Raw genomic sequence first — 23471 nt, 5'->3', positions numbered from 1 at the left:
ATATTAGTGCAGAATAGCAATCAGCTCGCAGCGGAGACTTTGTATAAAAGCAACTTTTTTAGTGGCCCGACATGGAAATATTCTTCCTTCCTTCATCTGATCCGCTGATGACTCGTCTGTTTGGACAATCTGCTGATGATGTTTGGGTCGAAGTGAAGATGCCCAGAAACAAAATGATTTGAAGATTTATTTTATAGAGTGGACTCTATCTTCTTCCTGTGCCAAACTAATACGCAGCAGTTTGAGAGAGCAATCAACTGGAAATGGAAACTTGAGCAGCTTTAAGATGAAGCTCATTTTTCCCTTCAGAGCATGAGTGTTCTTGCCAGAATGTGTGATTCTCTCTTTCACTGCGACTGTACCGAGGGTAGAAGAAGAAGAAGAAGAAGAAGAAGAAGAAGAAGAAGAAGAAGAAGAAGAAGAAGAAGAAGAAGAAGAAGAAGAAGAAGAAGAAGAAGAAGAAGAAGAAGAAGAAGAAGAAGAAGAAGAAGAAGAAGAAGAAGAAGAAGAAGAAGACATGTGTATATATAGTCTACTTGTTGATGTTCACAGCCTCTTCTGTTATACATTGTTGACACTTTTACTGTGTCTGATGCCTGAGATTACTTTACAGGACGACAGCGCTAGTGTTTCTTTGGTGTTTATTCAAAATGACACAAACATCATGTAAAAACACTTTCTAATGAGTCATCAACCTACAAAAGATGTCCACGTGTTAACTCATAGCCTTATTTCGATTTAATAAGTAATTCATTTAGCATTTACAGATTTACACCTCGCCCCAAACCGCAATTATCCAATTACGTATGATGACTGACTGAAAAGCAGTTAAATAATAACAATTCACATTTACGACTGCAGACTTGATGTTTCATTAGAAAGGGAGAATACAATTAGAGTTCAAAGAGTCATATTTTAAGAGCAATATTACCAAATAGAAAGGACCAACCCAAAGAAAAAAAAGATTTTTGACAACCTGGCAACCCATAATGTGTTCTTATTATTGGTTAACTGATCATTACAACTCAAGTGGATGATACTAATAATAATAATAATTATAGCTATAATATAATAATAGCTGTGGGTTGCAGTGAAGCGCCCGGGGAGCAACGGGGGTTCAGTGTCTTGCTCAAGGACACTTCAACATGAACTATGGGGAGAGCGGGGATCGAACCAGAGACCTTATGTTATGGGACAAGCACTCATCCCCATGAGCTACAGCCGACTGCCAAATTATTACACGTGTATGAAGTAATTCAAGCATATTAACCTGTTATGAAGAGCCTGTTAGAATGTGATACAAATACCTTGGTAAATTATGTGATAATATGTCACATATCTAAACTTCTATTTCACGCTTGTTTGTGCTACATCAAAGATTTAGTGCTGTTCTCGTAAACTTTTACAAAACCTTTCATTCTTCTATTGTGGTAAAAAACAACACCTTTGAAGATGCCGTTTCTTCCTCGGTTTGTTTCGAAGTGAGGGAGTTTCTCTTTTTAAAGCGACACCTCTCACACAACTGACTAAGGCAACACATCCAAAGACTGTGGAGGCAGAGACAAAGAGCATGTGATGAAAGAACGAGACACCGAGAAGAAAAGGCACACTGTAGTTGTCACTATGAACAGCTGCTGATCTGTAATGGCACTGATATATTCACAATATAATCTGTGTATGTGTGTAGATTCTTCCTCTTGGCATTCTGAATCAATACAGACAATCTACAACTACAAGATATCTACGTGAGACATTCTTGCTGCTGTTTATTTTGTTTTGTTGGCATTCAGCTGAATATGAATGAGTCTCTCATTGCTAGTGTGTCTATATGTTTAACAATAAAGCGGTGTGTGAGCGGTGTGAATGTTAATATGCCGTTGTGGGGACCAAGTATTAGCAGTGGATTACAGGTGACAAGCAGGCTTTTGAATCTCGTTTCTGTGATACCCTTTGAATGTGTTCACTCCCTTTGAAGGGATGTCCGTTTTAAAATATCTCAGCCCTTTCATGTTTAACCAGGGATGTTTGCGTTTAAGGTTTCTTTCTTTCTTTCTTTTTTTTGAAGAAGGAGGAGATGAAAGCGTCACAACCGTCAGCATCCATCAAAGGGTGTGAAAGTCTGGGAAAGGTCCGGCCCATAGCGAAGCATGTCTTGTTAAAACACGACCACGAGGCTGCTGTTGTGTCTGCAGCGGGTGATCGCGGCGCAGCAGCGGGTTGAACAGTTGGATGGCAGGAGGCTCCTGACGGAGCTCGATCCCTGCTCTGTCACTGCATTTGATTGACTGATTGTGTGTTTCGCAGCAGTAATGAGCTTTACAGTATGTGTGTAACATGCCAGCAGCTGATTCGTATGCTGGATGAGCTCGCTAATTGTTCACAGTGCACATTCCCCCAGTCCCATGGCTCCTCTGATTTGGATTCATTTAGCCTTTATTTTACCTCATTATACAGGCCCGTGTTATTGCCAGGTTGTATGTGAAGTATTTTGCAGCGTTGAAATTTAATTTAAAAAATCAACGGCAGAACCCTGCACCTCTGAAATACAAAACAGTGGGAAGGTGCACATTTGAACTTATCGGTTTTGCGACATAAAAAAAAAAGAACATCCTCTTGTCATTTTATTTTATTGCTCTCCACAACAAGCTGCAACAGCTTTATTAACTTCCACATATTGCAACACAAAGCCAAAATCCCAAGCTGAAGTTGCTGATGAACTGTGCTTCCTACTACCTTGCACACAATGTAAATATGAGGAGCAGTTGTGGGGGCATTTTTTATTTTTTATTTCAAGGAGTAAAGCTGGCTCACAGCTAAGAGCAGTACGGCTAGGAAGAGCGTGCAGAGCTACAGTTCAGTAGGTCTGTAAGCCAAGGGATAAAAATGTTTTCTGAGGCTGATCCCAAACAGCAGCAGGGAGAATTGACAAACCTGAGTATTTACGCTGGCATTCCAGGGGTAGTCTCTTCTCTGTCCAAAACAAACAATACCCTAAGCATCGACCTAATCTTCCTGGAAAAACACACTCTCACCACTGCAAAAACAAGAATCCCTCAAATTTCTGGTCACTAAAGCTCCGTCGTCTGTGCGGCTGTATTAGCACTATGGTTGAGATATAATACTTTGCATTTAAATGAGAAAGAAAGGGAACTCCTGCTGGGGTGTTGTGACTCCTGTAAAGATTCTTCCTTGGTAATCATCGTATTTGAATCATCTCTATCTCTCTCAGTCTGACTACGTGAGTGAAAGTCCTTGCATGTGTGTGTGTGTGTGTGTGTGTGTGTGTGTGTGTGTGTGTGTGTGTGTGTTTGTGTCCGTGCTGTGCGGCTTGGCACTCCACCATTGTGTGGGCAATGCACCCCTCAGGGCAGTACACCACAAAGCAAGTAATGGCGCTAAGCATGCAGAGAGAAGACTGATTTGGACTGAGAGGCGTCTCTAATCGTACGAGTTGTCAGAAGTGTTGTGCCGTAGATTAGCCGACTTCTTTTTATTTCCTCTATGATCATCATCTCCTCTGTGTTGATCACCTCCTCCGGCAAGGACCGCTGTGCAACACCCTATATGCACATTTTCTTATTGTTATTAGTAGTAGTAATAGCAGCTGGATTATTGTTGTTGTTTGCAACAGTCACATTGTTTTTAGTTTTTATTGGAAGCCTGGTTTTAGTATTATTTCTCTGAAAGTGGTGGGAGAGCACAGCTTACAGTAGTCCACAGGGCCGGGTTTCAAACCTCAATACGTTTTGGACCGTAAGTATTGAAAGATAGCATCTAAAGCCATTTACTAATCCTTTGTTCTGAGAGTTACTAATTCAAATTAAAAAAAATTAAACATTTTAGAGTTAACTAGCCCCACATAAGACACATTCATAAATACAGTGGTGCAAAGTAACAATTACTGAGTAACATATATCAAAAATGCACATATATGCCATTTTGTAGGTTTTACTACATTTACGATTTCAATAACCTACAATAAGCATGTACAAATGCAACATGATCTCACAGAAATACATAAAATGACCAGTGGAATGTGTTAAAATGAGGTGCCACCACCACAGAAACAATTTAGGTTCAAGCAACAAAACTACTTTGTTCGGTATAGCAAAGAATAGATTATGGTTTGGGTTCAAATTAATAAGCATGTTTGTTACATAACATAACATAGCTTTAAAGTAAGTCAGTGGACTTTTGGTTTCATACGGGACACAAAGAGCGGTCTCCTGTATCTGACCACGACATCCAGTCTTAACTCCTCCCCCTGTGGCATCTCATTAAAACATATTCATGTATAAAAATGGGATCCATTTAACTTTCCATTGGTAATGCTTCCCTCGGTGCCAGCATGTCATTTTAATACAATACATTGATTACACCACCACGTAATGCCTCGTTAAAAGGTCCTGGCCATTTCATGTATTTCTATGAGCTCAGGCTGAAAATATATTATATTGTTACACATTAAATAGAATAAAAAAATATGTAAAATTAGCTTCACCTCAACCAACTATAACATTAAATTGCTGTTTACCCATCCACCATGTCACAAACATCTACAACACTAACAGGGGCAGCTCTGACAAAAATCCCACTACATCCTCCACCGCATGAATCACTGCATTATGTATTCAGCATAATGTCTGTGAAATAACGTTGGCTGTGTTAAACGATGTTCTAAATGTACACAGGCAGCTAAAGCAATGACACAAATTATATAAATATGTATATATATATACATATATATACATATATATATATCTTCTTTATCAGAGGTGAGAAGTGCAGGAAGCGATAAGCGAAAGTTGTGTGATGTGATCTCATTAGTGTGTGTGTTGACTTAAAGGTACAGAAGCATTGTACATAAGACGCCATTAGCTCCTGTGAATATGTGTGATTCTCCTAGTCCGTTGGACTCTGGTACGCTCGGTATGTGGCGTCTTTCATGTTGTGCTGCAAGATCTGGCGCTCTGATCCAGAGCAATATATACAATATATTGTTTCTCAAAGCAACATCATAGCCGCATGTTTCTCCTGTCCTCATATTCTCGTCCTGCTCTCGAAACAAATTGACTCATTCCCATTAGAATGAACTGCAAACATTGGCAGTAAAATGTATGCTAATTGTGTCGGAGCTGCAGTCGCCCAGTGACTCCCCAAAGTAGTTACAGAGGTGTCTTCGCTGCTTCTGAGAAAGATGTGGGAAAGTCATTACAACTTAAACTGTGTAAATTGCTGCAACCAAATGTGACCACCCTAAGTCATGTCGGTGGTACGCGAACAACAAAGTCTAACTCGCCCGAAATATAGAAACACAGCCGCACAAGGCTCGGCAGATACATTTGCGTACACTTCCTGCTGCATTCAGCTGCTCATTTGTTTACACCCAGTTGGAGGCACATGAAGATTAAAGAGGCAACTTTAACCTATGGAAGCAGGAAACAGAGGCGACAGAAAAATCAAGAGAACAAGAGAAACAGGGACCGTGGTGAATACGTCAAAGGCAGCAAAGGGAATGAGGGGTTGGAAATTGTTTGATTGATCATGAAGGAGCAGATATTCCCTTAACAAGCGTAGCAAACGGATTCTGTGGAGGCTTCTTTTTAACCCACAAAATGCAAAGGCAAAACTGACAGTTCAGACACAGCACTTTGGGATACTTTTGGACAGTCTTGCATCAGGAGTTGGTTTGCAAAGTTTCCATTAAAGCCAGCAGGTCTCCGCACAGAATGGAGGCAGAAGCCCGATGTGCTGCTGTGTCTTTGCAGAAGGAGAACAGCCTTGAAGGGTCAGGTCACCCAAATTAATTTTCTTTTCTCCTCTACCCCCAGTGGGTTTGTGGCATTGTATTTTAGTATTATTTACCAAGGTTTTGAGATATCTATCTCTGCTTCCACCTCAAAACCTTGAAAGTGATTATAATTGTAGTCCACTGTATTAAAACTCTTTTTATTGGAGCAATTCACACAGAAAGAAACAGGATTTTTATCCATTTTAAAAGCTCAATTTATGTTCAGTGCCAACATTCAGTGTCAGTGCGAGGCTATTGAATGAAGGCTGAGATATGGTCTTGAGCTATGGGGTCTGATTTATGTGCAGTGGAGCTGCTATCTTGAAGGGTTATGGCGGACGTAGAAAGCGAGAATTAAAAAAGTAAAAAAAGTAAAAAGGTAATTCTGTATTTCAGAGATTCGTTCAATATTGACTTGAGGTTTTCATAACTGACGACTACAAATGAACTGCACCCAAAAAAAGAATCTTCAGTTCTGGTGTCTGACTATTTGTGGACATTGATACTCACATTTACAGCAACACCTTTCACATCTAGTAATTGTTGCAATCTGTGGATGAGGCCACATCTCAAGACACAACTTAACAGGTTATACTATACTATGACCCTGATCTTTCAAGCTGTGTGAGAGAGGTCAGAAAAAAAAGCCCAAATCAACATCAAATGCTTTTAATCCAGCTTTTCATCAAATATGTCAAATGTACAGAAAAGGTCACTGCATTTCAGATACACATAGCAACATGTTTATAGCTTCTCAGTGATGGAAGGAGTGGCGTTCACCTCCCAGTGCTGTCTGTCCACATGTAGTTTCCATGTCTTCCTGTTTGTCTCCTCGGCAGGTTGTAGGATATCTACTGTAACAAATGCCCTTTAGAAAGCTTGTTTGCTTTTGACTCTTCTAGACATGTTCCCTCTTTTGATCATATGGCTCTCTGCTTGTTTCCTCCCAAACTCAACAAACATACAATCACGGCGAGTGGAGACTAAATTGCCCATCGGTACAAATGCGAATGTGGACCCCGACAGGCCTTTCAGGCTAATTGGAATCCAAATATGGGATAATAAACCTACACTTTGCCCACACCACTGGTCGTCATTGTTATACCTCCTCTGGGACGAGTCTGAATTCAGGCTCATAGCAGTTGTTTTTTTTACTCGATGCATTTGAGTTTGCGTGTGTGTTTCTGGCCTGTCAGTGCGGCACATCCGCAGTCGTAACAGGCGGTCCCTGTGGAGGACAGACTGACAGGTAGGTAATGATCAAAGAGGCTGTTTCCTGTGTTTCATGTTGGGCTCAGAGAGAGACACATCTGTACTGCTGGTGCCTCTTCTCTTTCATGGGCTCTGGTTGCAGATAGAAACTCATCGCACACGCGTGCATGCATACACATTTTGAGACTCCTCACATTAACAGCTACTAACACATTTCTCAGATTCAGCCTCACTCTCCCCCGTGCCACATTCCTTCCCTTCAAATAAATCGCTGAACTTTTACCGCCTGCACTCTCAGCCATCTCAAACTGTCATCTGAACTGTATTCCACATCTATAAAATATTCACCTGAAGGGGAAAGACAGGCAAAGCCACCCAGTCCGTCTCCAATTCGACCCCCTTCACCTCCCTCCCCAAGGAAGCAGGACTATCTCTCTGACTCAGGAGCCAGGCCACTCACAGATATCTTACCCTCAATCTTGTGTCCACACTTGCCAGTGGCTGTGTGGACGGGTTTGTACTCCGCTCTGCTCTGTTCAGCCGGCCGGTTTCTGTTTAATCAATTGAAGCAATTCAGATTGTATTTGAGAAAGGCCAAATCTCATCTAAGGTTGGATGTTGTTGGAAATGAAGTGCATCCTTGAGGATGGGTGTAAAAACAGCTTCACTTTATCTGGAAGATTAAAACTTCAGGGTCACGGTAATCTGTCTTAATGAAACCGTCAAGTAATCCGAGAATCTGTGTGTGTGTGTGTGTGTGTGTGTGTGTGTGTGTGTGTGTGCGCTTGTGTCACGTCGGTGTTTCCGGGCACTTGCTTGTGTGTTTTATCTGACTGGATTTATACATGATTTTTAAATTACTGATTGGCAGACTAGATGGTTAGGTGATTGCAATGAGAGGTACATTAGCTGGCAATTAACCAATGTTAAGGTAATTGCGTAGCCAATCAAATATACTCAAAGGAAGCATGAAGAGCTCATTTAAACCTATAAGAACTACTCCTTTATACACTTTTACATTTGATCTCTTCACCCTCTTAATTTTGCAGCAAATTTTATTTGTATAGAAAGCTCTATTTATTTACTAGATTCACACCTTTCCACACACAACTTGAACCCTTTCCTTGAGCCTCATTGTATAAATTTATGTTTTTTGACGAGAAGATTTTGCAACAGTAAAGCCAAAGTCCAAGAGCATCTTAAAAAAAAATGTATAGGTACAGTGTGCATACTGTATCTAATTTTAATAGGTACAGTATGCACAAAAAACTATTGTTTAAATAGTGGTGTCCCCTTTTAACGTCCAGTATCTCAAGGTTTTTTTACTCCCCACTGTCTCACAGTAGCTTATACAACACATCCTTTATCAACTTTTTATTGAAGCTATAGGTTGTTTGCAATGAGTGATCAGATATATTGGCAACTATAATTCTATAAGTTGTTTGTTAGACTGTGTCTTATAAAGGCTGAAATCATTTACTTTTTTTGTCCAAAAGTTTTGGGACAAAAAAAGACTTTTGATGAGGTCACCTTTGACCCCCGGGAAAAGTCTTAACTCTCTTCATTTTACAGACTAAAATCATAAAACAGTTATTCAAGAAAATTGTTTTAAATTGCAGCCCTACTTCAGACTTAACCTTTTAAACCCCAAGCTACTTTCTAGGTTTCTGCTCAAAATAACATTCCCAAACTAAAAAGGGTGTATCTCTGCAACCACAAAGGCTATTTGAATAATGTTGGTGTTATAATAAAGGCAAACCATGTGTGCTTTTGTTCAGATGTGTAAATATTAGTATATATGTTACTGGTTAAGAGTAAATAAAGATGAAAGACAGCAAAAGTTGAATTTCCATGTTCGCCTAGAACAAAAAGCACTTTCATGATGATTATCTCTTGGAAGGATGCAGAAACCTCTGCATGCAGGATGCAGAAACCAATCATTGCACAATATGGGACCAGTGTCCCATATTGTGCAAAATTAGAGAGGTTTTAGTACAGATATATTAGGCGAAATGGGCATTTGGGAAATTTGAATTTTCTCATGTACCAAACCATATATTTCACTTGTATATTACTTATGGTGTTCAATACATCCAAATACAGCAGTCTTTATTGATTAGAAGAAGAAAAAAGCCAAAGATAAGCAACATTTGTGACTGTAAGCGCTAAAGCTTTTTCTGATAGCACCGAGCTACGGGTTGCTAGTTTCAGAAACGTGCTGAGTGGTCTGACTCCTGACAAAATGATGATTATGATATTTTCATAATTCTTTCAGTTGGTGTTTGAGTTGTGTGGAAACGGCTTACTGATTCTTGTAGCCCAAGTTCTCTTGTTTAATTTGATGTATAACATCAATATATTTGCTCATGTTTATTAAGATTTACACAGTCTAACTATAACGTGTAAATTGCCCCCCAATTGGGTGCCATGGGGCTTAAATCTCATAGTGAAAACTGACACAATTTAGCTTATTAGATGCTATTTATCTGCAATTTAGTCAGACAACCTGTTGCCTCAAGTTGGTTATTATCACCAGTAATATAAAATACAATAAGATTGGATAAGATGAGCCTTCATTGATCCCCACAGGGAAAATTTGATTGTTGCAGCAGCACAAGGACATTAAGTACAAAATAAGAGGTATATAAAACTAAAATATGAATTAAAGTGAATAATAGAAACTATATGAGAGTAATTTAAGATAAAATTAAAAAAAAATAAAGACAGTGGTGTGACGTGATTAATAGCAGCAAAGTCAATAAGTCTAGCACATGTAACCAGTGAACTCCAGACTAATCGGCTGTGATGAAGCCATGCTATTTAGTGTTTGGCTATGACTAAGGTCGTAAACTGTATTAAAGCTGGAGGAGTGAAAACATGTATATGTTTGTATTTAAGCTGTGGTAGACTGTTGCTTACTGTAACATGTCCGCCCTCCTCTTCCACAGAGGGCTCGTCAATAAGCACAGCGAACTCAAGGCGGACACCTTTTTTATACACCAAGGCTGGCAGCTGATCCCTCTAAAAACCCACTGAATCTCTGTGAGGGAGGGGGAGGGATGTGTAGCTGGCGAGCACGGAAAGCTTCAAATGATTGATAGCCATTTGTTTTGCCTGCTTAATACAACCTAAACTCTCCTGCGATTCATCACCAGAGTGAGGGTTTTCCACGGTGCCTCTGCAAAGCCCACTAAAAATAATTCATTTTCTGCGAGCCACGAGCCAGGCGCTAATGTTAAATATTCATGTGGGTCCAGTCTAAATGATGTGGCCATTGGCACACAGTTAGAGCACACTCTGTGGATGGGAGGAAATGTCAAGCTGGGAATAAATGAAAGCAGTGAAGCCGTATATTACCCTGCCATTGTGAATTTACTATACTGTAGTTGCCATTTTGTATGGCCACTTCAAATAGATCTCTTTTATAATCAATACACTCGAACATATTGCCACGTTGGCAATAATCTGGACTTGTTGCGTTAGCTCTTTCTTTACTCACTCTGTTGTTCTCTAATTTGTGGCTCATGAATGTTAACAGAAGGACTATTTATGTTGCAAGAGTCGACGTGTTCAGCGCCACAGACAATCAAAGAAACTAAGTTGGCTCTCTTCCAAGATGTCGATGGACTGCGAGCGCCTCGCGTCACATGAGATCAATATGGCTTGAGCCCATGCAGCTGTTACGGTTTGATTTGTATTGACTGCCACATCAGTCAACCGCATTCGTTTCTGAGGCATTTCTACAGCACGGGCATGCTGATATGAAGAAGGTGTTGTCATGGTTGCACAAGAATAGTTTTTGCGACGTTATAGGTCATCTTCTGCCATGATATCAGTAAGCACAGTGGAAGAAATGGACAGAATATAATAGAACATACTAGGTTCTGGGAGAACTCAAATGGAGAGCATAAGGATGGCTGTGCATCATTTGGATGGAATGGGGACTGTTAAATGGCCTCATATTGACAGACACACTCTACCAGTATTAATTTTTATTACACACATACGCCGCTCACATTCACACACACATTTCCTCCTGCAGTCTCTGACTAATGAGGCCTAGGGCTAGAGATGGTTCCATCAAGGAACCTCCCCTCTTTCTCTCCCTCTCTAATACACAGACACACACACAGACACACACTCGCTCTTCCCTCTCTCAAACATGCACCTGATTGATAGCAGTGATTTGACTGAGAAAAAAGGAAATGGGAAATTGAAAAATGGTGGAAGAAGATTGGAAACAACGTGCTGATTATAAACTCTGCGAGGAAACAAAGGGCCTCCCCTCTTCCTTTTTTCTTAGCAAAGAGGTAGCAGGTGTGTGTCTGACAGGTGCCTGATTGAGGCACACAAAAGACATTACGACTGCAAACAAATGGATGTGTTTAGCGTCCCCGGATGCACTTAACATTTTGTGCTGATAGATGTGATTATGAGTATATGAGCAGTGGCAGCCGGAGAATGGGCGCAGGTGTTAAGCAGAGTTGAGCAGAAAAGGAGGCATCTTATTATTATGATGATAATAATCCATCCATACAATTAATGGTATGTCGTCACCAAGGTCAACAGCCTTGGGGATGTATTTAATGTGTCTCATATTGTAATAATAAAGCATCTCTCTGCTGGAGACAGAGACACAGCAGGCGTAAGACCACACAGATTTATTACCATGAAAAAAAGGAAATAATTAAAGAGAACAACAACCATTGCGTTCTAAATTCACTGATTTACTAAATAACCTCAATTACCTCAAAGCCATCGCCACTTATTTTTATCTTTTGATGTTTATGTTCTCATGTTTCCGGAAAATAAACAAGAGCACTTTTATGACAGTGAAAGTAAATTAGATGCTACCTCCTTATGAAACAACTTTGTGTATTCCATAAATGAGGGAGCGTCTTGGCCGAGGCTCCGGTGGTTTAATATTCTCTGAGAGCTTCCAGACAGTGAGTGGTGGTGCAGCAGCTGTCTCTTGACCCTGCTGGACCCACACTTACCCCTCTGACCACCTCCTCTTCACTGGGCGGGCTGTGGCGATGACAAGTCTGTCAGAAGCGTCTCCTAATGTCCTAATTACCCCTCACACACACACACACACACACACACACACACACACACACACACACACACACACACACACAGAAAGGTGTGTGCAGATGTATGCACATTCATAGTGATTAAGCAGATCTGCTGGCAGACAGACCCATATTGCTTCTGTGAGCATTGCTCATGTGAGCTTTCCTGGTAAGAGACCTTACTCTATAGGTGACGCATTACAGTGTCTTCAGAAAAGCAAAAAAATATCCCTCCCTCAAGACTCTTTTGGAGGCTTTGATTTAAATCGTTCTGCATGCGTTTTGATCCGGGCTGGGCTGCGTGTTGAATCAGAGCCACGGTTTATCTCCTGTGGTAACAAACGCAGCACTCCTGCCGCAAGTTTTCTTTTAAAAGAAACTAAGAACGAGGCTGAGAGGAGGCTTCGCAGCAGTGCCTGCTGACTCCGAAGAGGAAAACACAGAAAAAAGATGCAGCGTCACCCGAAATAGACACTCCGAATGAGATGTGATGTGTCACTTTGCCAGAGGTTAAGCTTGCCTTGGCTGCTGCATTGTTTTTTGGGTGCGAAGTGACACTGCCGCTGCTGCACTTAAGTCTATGCTCAGTCAACCGGACTTGTTAACATAACAGAGTGAATAATTGTGCCTCGTAGGAAGAAGGAAATCACTACCTCCCAGTGAATGCAGTCGGTTGGTGATTTACAGACCTCTGAAGTTACTGCATTCGTCACAATCAGCAAGACTTAATAGTTTCCTACTATAATGCTTTTCCTGCTTCATATTATGTTAATTTGAGACATCCTCTCGTAGATTAGTAGTAGTGTTGTTTTATTATGGCAAATGACCTTTTGTGTCCCTGTGATATTTTCACATTTTGATGCTGTTTTATTTGTGTAACGGGGAGAGCTCAGTGTCACGTGACGAGGCTGTCTGTAACCGCGGTAGTCAGAAACGTGTCAGCGTTCTCTTTTTTCCTGTGTGAGTCGAACGATACCTGAGTTGTCATTAAAGTGGCTGGCTGCAAACACTACTTTTCGTGGGCGTGTCAGCAGCACTGACATTTTCGTGTGTGTTGTGAGTGACAGAACCCAGTCACACAAGACACACACCTTTTTTAGTTTTTAAAGGAATTAGTGAAGCGGAAATGTTTTAATTGTAGCCTTTTATTCATAGGAACAACCATCCAGTGTTATTTATGATGTGCAATTGTAGATGCCCATAGCACTTTTCTAAGAGCAAGCAGGGTACCACATTGAATTTATCTGCTATTTTCTGAAGGATTATCCCTTAAAGTAAAAGTTGCCTTCAACTACATGTGTCCTCCTGGCTTTTCATGAGTACAACACAAACATGCAGGGCAAGCAAATCTCATTAACACTGAGCAATTAACCACCTCTGTCGGGATACTGTCAAAATCGTGCAAGAACATGCTTCGCATCTACTGTAAACCAACCTGATTAATGTTTCTGTCAACTCTGGGGAGAATTAATCTGAGTATTCCCAGTTGATTTTGCAGGAGTGTTTTTGAAAGCTCACTGACTTGTTATGGCTGGATTAAGCTGTACCTGAGTGCTGATAATAATAAAAGAAGCAAGTCAAATAAAATCTGTAAATAAAATGCAACTAAATTACTGAATAATGTACCAAACTGCATCAACCAGCCATTGCAGGCACATATGCATCATCTGTTAAAGTGCAAGCCAGTAAATAAGCATTGCATTATTGAACATGGAAAGAAATAGTAATTTACAACAAATTGTAATTGTTATTGTAAATTAATCTAAGTAATATTTTCATTATTTGTTATGTGAATAACAGGTCAGAAAATAGTGAGTGCCAATCAAATCACATTTTCTTACAGTAAACTGCTTGTTTTTCAGACAAACTGTACAAAACCCAAAGGTATTCAGTTTGCTGTCACATTAGTTTGCACAGTTGCCATGAAGATGGATATCTCAAAAGCATTGGATTTACTGATGAAGACAGAGTAATATGGTTGAAAGCTCTGGAAAATGCTATTTATTTGGATTGCTTTGTCAAATTCATACAGAAAATCTGTAGATAATATATGAATTATTTAATGTCAACCTGAAACGATTATACCTGACAACAAAGACTTACATGAGGTGTCGGGCACTGTTTTTTCTTCCTCCATTTTTTTGCGAGGACAGCCAAAACTCTTTGATCAGTTTCTTTTGTGAAAAACATGACCTCGAAAGTCGCCTGTGTATATTGGGTCCACTCTGCAGGAGCTCGCTTCTCCATTCGACTTCTTGAAGAGAAAAAGTTTGAAGCCCACCTCTGATCCCTCTAATTAAATGAAAACACAGTGAGCTTCGCACAGTAAGAACGCATCGCTCCACACACACACACACACACACACGCACACACACACAGGCAACCAATGTGGATCTCTATGGGGAACTACAGAGTTCCAGCATCCTCTTATGCAGTGCGATCACAACTAGGTTGACATGCAAGATGCAGCAGATTATGAGCATAAATAAGCAAGGGAATATTTTACCTGAAAGGAAGAGCATTAATTCAAAGGCATCACACTAGTACTGTGAAGAAATGTTGCCTCATTAGTGCTACCCCACTGCTTTTACTGAGAAGCAGCATATATATATATATGTATATATATATATATATATATATATATATATATATATATATATATATATATATATAGGAGAGAGGCTATGTGCCACTCTTACCAGACAGTCAGTTTCCGGAGATCTTTGTTTGCCTTTGTGATTTAAAAAAAATAATGCAGATTATTATGGATTTGTTCAGGAGTAAAATTGGTTGAACACAGGTCCCTGAATGCCAGAGCACTTGGAGCCTCACGTCTTATAGAAAACATAATGGAGTGCTAAAAACATGCCCTTTCAAACGTTCACAACAAGTGTGTTTCCAGTGGGAAATGTCGCATCAATGTAGGTGGAAAGTGGGGAAATGTTCCACTTTCGCTGTTTCTGCTTTGCATGAAAAGAAGAAGAGGTGAGGAGACAAGGACAGGCACTATGTGGAAGATGGTTGGCCTGCCCGCTCTCATCCGCCGTGATTGACAGATTGGTGCAACGGCTGCACTCGCACGAATGCCATCATACGCATTTCCCCAGAAATCTGTCCATCAACACTGTCTAAGCAGAGCGACAGCCATGACATCTAATCACAGGCGAGCTGGCACCTCATAACTTCTACCTAATGTGCTGCAGGTACAGACAAGAGAAGGGGAGCACGGCAGACAAGCCACAACGCTATTTATAGCCCCTTCAGAGGCCACCAGCAGGAAGTGGATCATACTGAAGGGTTAGGGAAGGTGTCACCGCACTATAGCACAAGTCTCTCGGTTTGGATATATGTAGGTGTCTGTTGACACGATTAAACACTGAGATGCCCCGGTATCAGGGCGATACATTTCTCTTTTTTACCCTCTCGTAACATAAAACGAGGGCAGATATACTACACATGCAAGATGATAATGAGTCATTTACATAATGTTGCTACAACATAATAATTACCTGGCAATTAAAGCAGCTCAAAAGCCTCATTATGGGCTGTCCTGAGGGCTGGTTGGACTGGGATGCATGCGCTGTGCTCATTCAAGCTCGAGTTTGGGTCTGGCTATCAACCTCGCAGCCTCATTTTGTTCAAATCTCTTTCAGCTGAAGCAGAATTGCCCCAGAAGCCTCATTATGTTGAATTAACGCAAAATAAAGACACTGTTTTGACTGACACCGGGCGTTTTTAAAGAAGCAGAGGCTTAAGCCATGTGAGATATTGAAGCAGGCGCCTGGACAATGTTCAAAATGTGTTTCCCATCGTGTGTGATTTGTCACTCACACGTCTTTTGTCCTGAGGGAATTGCTGACACATTGAAAATGCACAAAAGAGTTTAACAAGGACATGTGTCATACCTTACACCCTTATTACGACAATGACAAGTGAGACAAGCAGTCACTTCGACATACTCTATGTTCGCCACTGAAGCCCACATTGCTCACAGCCAGAGTAAAGAAGCTCCAAAGTGTGTGTGAAATGTCAATATATAAAAGACGGTGTGTGAAATATTAAAATGTAGATATAGGTGTGCAGCAGAGGGCAGGGGGGAGGGAGTGTGTGTGAGAGAGAAGGAATGAACAAGAGAGAGAGAAAGACAGAAAGAGAGGGAGAGAGAGAGCAAAAGGGGTTGGTGGTGTGGGGGGGTTGTTTATGAATAGCAGACAATGAATGATGGAAGCTCTCCCGAGGGTACAGGCCCTGAGCACTGCTGCAGGGACTTGGGAACACGCCAGTTTCCCATGCCCTGTGAGATGCCAGTTTGGGTGGGCACCGTTCCGAATGGGTGCTCTCTTCTCCAGGATCCACCGCAGGGTCCCAGGGGAGCGCCTCCAGGCAGTCGCTGCTCGAGAGCGCGGCTGGCTGGAATCTCAATCAGGGACACGGGTGGGGGGTGGGGGTGGGGGTGGGGGGGGGGGGGGGGGGGAACAAAGTCCACATATCCACTCTGTTCCTCCATATTAATATAACGCTGGATGAAGAGAGAAAATGGCTCATTATGTCGGAGATCGCACACACCTGTGGAATTAAAAGAATCATTACTCATTGTGATGCTTTTTGTGTTTGTCTTAATTGGTGGAAAATTACACGAATAGCATATGGAGATTGAATTGAATGAATTTCAACCGCTTTATTTATCACTTGAATAGTATTTTTACCAGTGGAATATGACTCTGATCACAACCTGTCTGTATTCTTCTCTTCTGCTCTCGTCCTCGTCCTGCGCTGCAACAGGAGCTGCTGAAACCCTGACAGGTACTCTTTCTTTTTTGCTACCTGCTGTTCATTTGGAAGTGCTTGCTTCCGTCTGTCTGTTGATTCGCTGTCCGTCGCAGTCTGTTCATCTGTGCATTTTTACATTAATGGTTGGTTATGTTGGTGTTTCCTTTTCAGGAAAGGAGGAGAGAGCCACGCAATCACAAAGCCAATCTTTTTTATTTCTAATTCTCAAATCAACATTTCGCCACATGTAATGGCAGATTTTAATTTGTCTTTAGACCACTTGAATGCCACTTAAGTTGTTCTGTTTTTAATTAGCTTTACTGAACTTTACAGAGCTCTATGATGCTAGAAAGTGCACTTTAGAAGGTGCAGTTTACCAATAGCAATTATACCAACAGTGTAAAATATACACAACTGTCTATGAATGAGTTGTGCGGCTGCCTTCTCCTTTCTCTGGATGTCCAGCTGCAAATGAACTCTTCAATAGAGGTGGTGAACAAACCCTTCAGCTCTTTATATTATTCTCTTTAATAAATAACATCCTCAAAACATGTGAGGTTGCTGTGAATTATCGACAGTACTTCTCTGGTTTTAGTAGAGCCAAATTAGGGCAAACAAAAGAAAGTTTTAAATGCTGCAAACACTTCTTGTCCAGATGCTACAGCAATATTTCTGCCCTACAAATTTGTACATGTTGTACACATCATTACAGAGCATTGGTAATTTAATTTACTTCAGAAAAATGGCATACCTTTAAATATTTGGTGACTTTCTCAGGTGGAATAGCTTTATTTTCAAGTCATGCTGTAGCATCATTATACAATCGAGAGCTTGTTTAAAAAGAAAAGAAAAGAGTGGGTATGACATTTTTGAAACCTTCCCATGCAAAGCATCTATAGGAGAAATGGTAGGACACTAATTATACCTTAAGACAGACACTTTCTCACTTGTGAACATTCTTAAAACAGTATTTCATCATGAGGATCAAGGTTCAATGACTGAGCTGGATAAAAATGTTGCGGTAAAAAGGAAGCATCAGAGGAGGATAGGGAGAAACTTTGATTGTTAATGACTGGCTACGGTCCTGGTTGTTCCTTGAAAGGACACGACTGCTGCCGACAGCCATGACTCAAGGGAGAGGAATTGAGGGTTGGCAGTCCTGCTTTTTTCTCCCCCTTTCATGTCTTTTGATGTGAAAACAAGAGAGAACAGTTCAAAGAGGGAGCCAGCTCTATTCAAAGGTGCCTGTCTCCAAACTTCTGGAGGAGCCGGTCTGCTAATATTTCCTGATTTCATCAACTTTTCATAAAATTGGTCAGCGGCAGCGGGGTGGGTGGGTTGGGGGGGCAGTTGCTCTACGGCTGATGAGGCGAGCCTCCATGCCAGACACTTGATGCCAGATTGTACATTCCCTCAGAGAGCGCACAGACTTTTGAAGGTCTGTATTTCCCTCTGACTGTTTCATTCAGTATGTTGTGATGCGGGAACAGGAGGGCAGCCATGTGTAGAGATACAGGCACTTTACTCTTCCAGACAGCTGCTGGAATGAGTGTGAATTTATCAGCCAGTCATCTGTGCCATGCCTCTGCCCACTCCCCCTCCATCCCCACCCACCACCCAAAATTAATGACTGCCTCTCCTCATTTGCACCCAATCATGACCAGGATGCCGAGGCAATTGAAAATGTTTACTCCAATTGCACAAACCCTCCATGTTCCACAAAGTGGCCTGTTTTCCCTTTGATGGGATTGCTAATCACAGCGACGTTATTTATGTGTGTTTTGAATTGGAGATGAGCCTAGGCTAGGATATTGGAGGGGGACCAACCTTGCTTGGGGCTGCTAAACCTTATGGAGAAATTATCTATTGCATTCCCTTTCTCTCAGTCCAACAGATTGGGAGCAGAATAACCTTGCTTTAAGGCTGCTCTATGTTGATGTTTTGACTGCCAAATATATATTACTTTTACAGCTATGAAATAAAATAGTCATCAAAACACTTGACATTGCTTTTGCCTCATCTTCTGCAAAACGTAGTACATGTGCAGAGGAGCTCTTGATGTCATTACAAACATACACACTTCAGCTCTCCACATGAAAATTATTTTGACTTGATGCCCATGATTATCACTCATCATTTATCGTTTTACTTTTTAATGTAGCAAGGAAGCAATTAATCACTCACTCTTCTCATTTTGAACTAAAGGAAATCATCAAACTAAACCACACTTACTTCCATATTGCATGATTCATCACCCTAAGATGTAAGTCCAATGCCAAAAAAGTGTATATGGATGGAAGTATATTGTGTGCGGTTAACAAATAATGGACTTTTTATGTTGCACTGAAATTAAGTCATTTAGTGGTCTTCTTGGTCACATCAATTTGAAAGCTGGACCAAAGTGTTTGATTTCATTCAATTACAATTAGGCCAAATAAAAAGCCTCAAGTTGTAAGTCCAGTCTGGACAGTGTTTTTCTCTCAACGCCTCAATAGGTAGATCTTGCCTGTCACCAAGGCAAGAGGTCAGTTATCTTGGGCTTAAAAAGGTTGGTGACCACTGTTTTAGAGGCTGTAGGAGGTAGTCCCTTGTCTACGATAAACACTGAAACAGAATCAGAAAATGTTTATTTTCAATAAACGAAAAGGTTCACTATTTAGCATAGATTGTGTCAATGTGCATTAGTGAGTAGTAATATAAACAGCATTAAAAACCTTTAATGGGCTGCAATGTGTACTTTTTTTACCCATTACCTTCCTTATATCCTAAACCTGGTTGTCTATTCTCATTATCCCTATCTGAAAATGCAGGTGTTTCTTCTCCTCCACTTTGTAAATGTCAGAATGTAATAGGGGTGTCTGACAACTTGGGCATGGAAATGTGCTTCTGAAGTTTCCTTGGGGGTGTGGTTGGTCGGTGGGAATCTGAGGCATTATAACACATTCACCATTCTGCTTACCCTTTTTTTCGTCTCCTGACAGATAGATATAGCACAAGGTGACTTCTCATTCCCTTTCCTCGTTCCATCTTTTGAAAGTCTGGGGGAAACGTAGCCAGGCTTTTTGTGTAGGGATTTGGTGTGAAGTATGAGTCAGGATGACAAGGTCCAGGTCCTGTCTGTGGCAACAGTGCCAATATACAGACAGAGTGACTCAGATGCTTACAGCACTTTCATTCCTCGAGATAGAGAGCAGCTGAGCACACGGAGCACACATTGGTCGCATGGAACCTCAGATGGAGGGCTCTGATAAAGCTCAACCATAAACAGCATCCAGCCCGGCTCATCTCTCTCTTCCCTCTCTGTGTAACTCCCCCCTCTCTTCCTCCACCCAGCCCATATCTACTACTCGCCATATTCTTTCACTCTTTCTTTGTCTCTTTTTTCTTCCTACCCTCTCCTCTCTCCCTACCTTCGTGGGCAGCAGAGCTTACGGCACTAACTCACAGGGCCCACTCTGAGCTGGGGAGATCAATAGTGACAAACATTGCAAATGGCTCTCATATTAGAAGGATTAGGTATGCCTGCAAACAAACAATATACGTGGCCTATTCACGCATCTTTACATTGTGCATGTCTTTACATGCAGTCCCTGTTGTAAGAAATATAAATATTTGATAACGTGTAAATATCCAGACAGGAATGCTTGCCTCCCATCTGATATTTAATTGTTCCCATCTGTAACTTTTGCCCGTATTGTGAAGTCGAAGGTCAGAACCTGGCGACAGACAACGTGTCGGTGATCGAGGGGGAAATGGCCACCATCAGCTGTAGAGCGAAGGACAACGACGACTCCGTCATCCAGCTGCTCAATCCCAACAGGCAGACCATCTACTTCAAAGATGTTAGACGTGAGTGTTAGTGTCTCAGACACAATTTCTTGAAATCTTGCGAAGTAGGCATGAAAAACGCAAACACATTGATATTACTCGAAAAGAAAAGTGTTTGCCTCTATTTCTAATATTAATTCATCACAAAAAGACATGACCGTAAAGGAAAATCCTGATAATTATCCATGATAATCAATTTCAGTGAAGATATCAGGACACAAAGATGTGGAATGTGAATGAACAAGATTTTCAAATGATAATGAAAATTCAAGTTATTGCCTGAATATGTTGTGGCGTTCATTTGGCCTTAAAAAGACACTTTTAAGACATCATTAAAGTTAATCTAGTAATGCACTAGGGATGTCACTTTTCAATAATTATGTGCAAATTAATTCAAAGTAACACATCATTCATTTGTTCACGTTAATTTGCTACTTCCTTATGCAACTTGACCCGACGGTATTAGCTCTTAAAGATCCAATGTGTGGCTGAAGAGAGTATTCCTCACATTCTTGTATTCACAACATCTTGCATGCATTTTAGACTTTAGGCTAACTTAACAACATTTGTGTAGTTTGAGATTGTGTTTCACAAGAAGAGCTGCCAGAAGGTGTTTTATTCCCAAGAGGTTTGTGTTTTTGTGTCAGTTTCACATTTCAGGGCATCCTGTACTAAAGGGATCACTCAGCTTTTGACATTTACAGTAGCGGTATCAGATATCACGACAAGATCAGCTCCAGCTTTAGGTTAACCGTGATTCCATCTGTCCTTGACTTTTTGGCTCTTTTACAAAAGTCATTACGCTCAGAATGTGGCAAGATTAATATGAGATAATACAGAGTGCTACCATAATGAGAATACTTCTGTGTCCTTGTCACTGTTCGATTTTACGATAATCTCTTAGATTAGGATATTGAACATTATGATTATGCATGAGCATATGGGCTACTCCCACCAAGTTTTTGTATCTGCTTTTTTTACTTGTTTGTATCTGGGATCTAAGCCAAGATTCAAGGTGAACCAGAAACACCCTTCATTTCTGTCTATATTGCATCCCAGCTGTGATTTCACAAGTCTAGGTAACGAGAAGTGTGCTCCACTTCCTCTCGCACGTAGAGCATCAGAGGAGTTTATGTACACATCTTCGTCTTAATTGTACAAAATACCAACAGCTACCTGAGAATATGACAGAGAATAAGGCATTCATATAAAGCATAGGTCATGCCATGCTCTACATGTAATTGGATAATTGGATCCTGGTAACAATCAATATTACTTCTGTGCTGTTCAGGAAGTCTCTCCACGAGGTTAAGACAACCTTTTTACTATTTGCTCTTTAATTAAGCTGCTCCTGCCAGCATATAATTGTATCTGCCTCAGTCAATGCAGTCCCCGTTGACAATTACAAAACACAAAAGTTTTTTTTTGCAATTAGTTCTGAATAGATGTCAGATTTCGGACAGGCGGCTAAAATGTTATCGGGCCACTGCTGTGTGTTTGTGTTCCTCGTAATGGGGTCTAGTGAATCCCATGGCAGCGCTATTCTAGACTTTGTTCCTGAAGGACTGAAGGTTCTTTGGGGACCCCCCTCAGCCAGTGGCATTGTTACCTGTCAACGGGGCCGCCCGACACAGTGGCAGATCTTTGTATACAGGGAAGTAAACAGCAGCGACATAGAGACACACCAGGAGCTACAAGAACAGCAGCTACAAGGGAAGCGGCAGCCTCAGGAACCGATACCTACACACAAACAGCATACAAAATGATAACAGCTTTACAGTACCAGTGAAAGACAGATAAACACATTTATATTGCAGCAAATAAAGATGAATTGTGTCATAGGTATAGAGGCTGAGCGAGTGTTGCTGGAATGAGGTATTTATTCTGCTAGATATATGCGAAATGACGTGCAATTTGGCGAGTTGTCATCTGAAATGGAAGGAATGAGCTTTTATCAGCGATGGTGAACCTCTATGGATGGTGATCCTCTATGGATGGTGATCCAATATCACACCATTATTCATTCACTGCATCTTTCCACAGCAGTTGTCTGACTTTGTATTGCAAAGATTTAATGTTTAAAGTGATACTCTGCCAAAAGACTGTCCTGTTAAACTACCAAAGATTCACCGGCTGCAGCTTCTCGAATGTAAATATTGTCCTCCTTTTGTTGGTCCTCTATGAGTGTAAACTGATTTATTTTGTAGACCAAATCAATATAAAAATTAAAAATATGGTTGCCGCCCTAGTATGTATGTATTTATATTGAAAAAGATATGCCTTCACACTGATAAATACTATGAGGTACCCCATCTGTGCTTTTATGTATAGTCAGCCGGTTATAAAACTGCCTCGCATAAATACATCCATTGAGCATCTCCGAAGTGAAGGGTTTCCCTCCCCAGCAGATGCTTCGGCACTCTAAGTGCATCAGTGTCATTGTTTCCCTTTGAGGAAAGACATCGAAAGAGCTCTCAAATTATATTGGGGGACGAGGTTTTATGTTGACACTGCCCCGAGACCTTGGGTAATGATCATGATTCTAAGTGTGAAGCCTGAAGGGAATAACAAACTCCCCGTGCTTTTAACAGGGGGCTGAATAGAGTTCGTTAGCTTGTAAGATGCAGAGAACATTTGATAAAGAAGTAATGTCAAAAACATCAAAAGGACTCCCAATCAAATCAACCAAAGCTGATGTTTAAGAGCGCTGCTTAGGGATGAGAGCTGACCCAAATGAAAAGCAGAGTAAAAACTTGAGATGGCTAACGTAGTTTGACAACGTTAAAAGACAATTC

General features: G+C 41.0%; 1 protein-coding gene across 1 annotated transcript in view; it reads left to right on the top strand.

Annotated features, from left to right (window-relative positions):
* Nucleotides 1-23471, top strand: part of cadm1b (cell adhesion molecule 1b) — a 118648-nt gene that overhangs the window by 68538 nt on the left and 26639 nt on the right. The window contains exon 2 of the mRNA XM_034548581.1: nucleotides 20551-20697. Within this exon, the coding sequence (XP_034404472.1) occupies nucleotides 20551-20697 (147 nt within the window). The remainder of the gene's footprint in view (nucleotides 1-20550; nucleotides 20698-23471) is intronic.

This window comes from Cyclopterus lumpus, chromosome 13 (genome assembly GCF_009769545.1).
Source record: "Cyclopterus lumpus isolate fCycLum1 chromosome 13, fCycLum1.pri, whole genome shotgun sequence".
Classification (NCBI taxonomy): domain Eukaryota; kingdom Metazoa; phylum Chordata; class Actinopteri; order Perciformes; family Cyclopteridae; genus Cyclopterus; species Cyclopterus lumpus.
The sequence above is the reverse complement of the archived record's forward strand: the minus strand, read 5'-3'. Positions and strand labels throughout refer to the sequence as shown.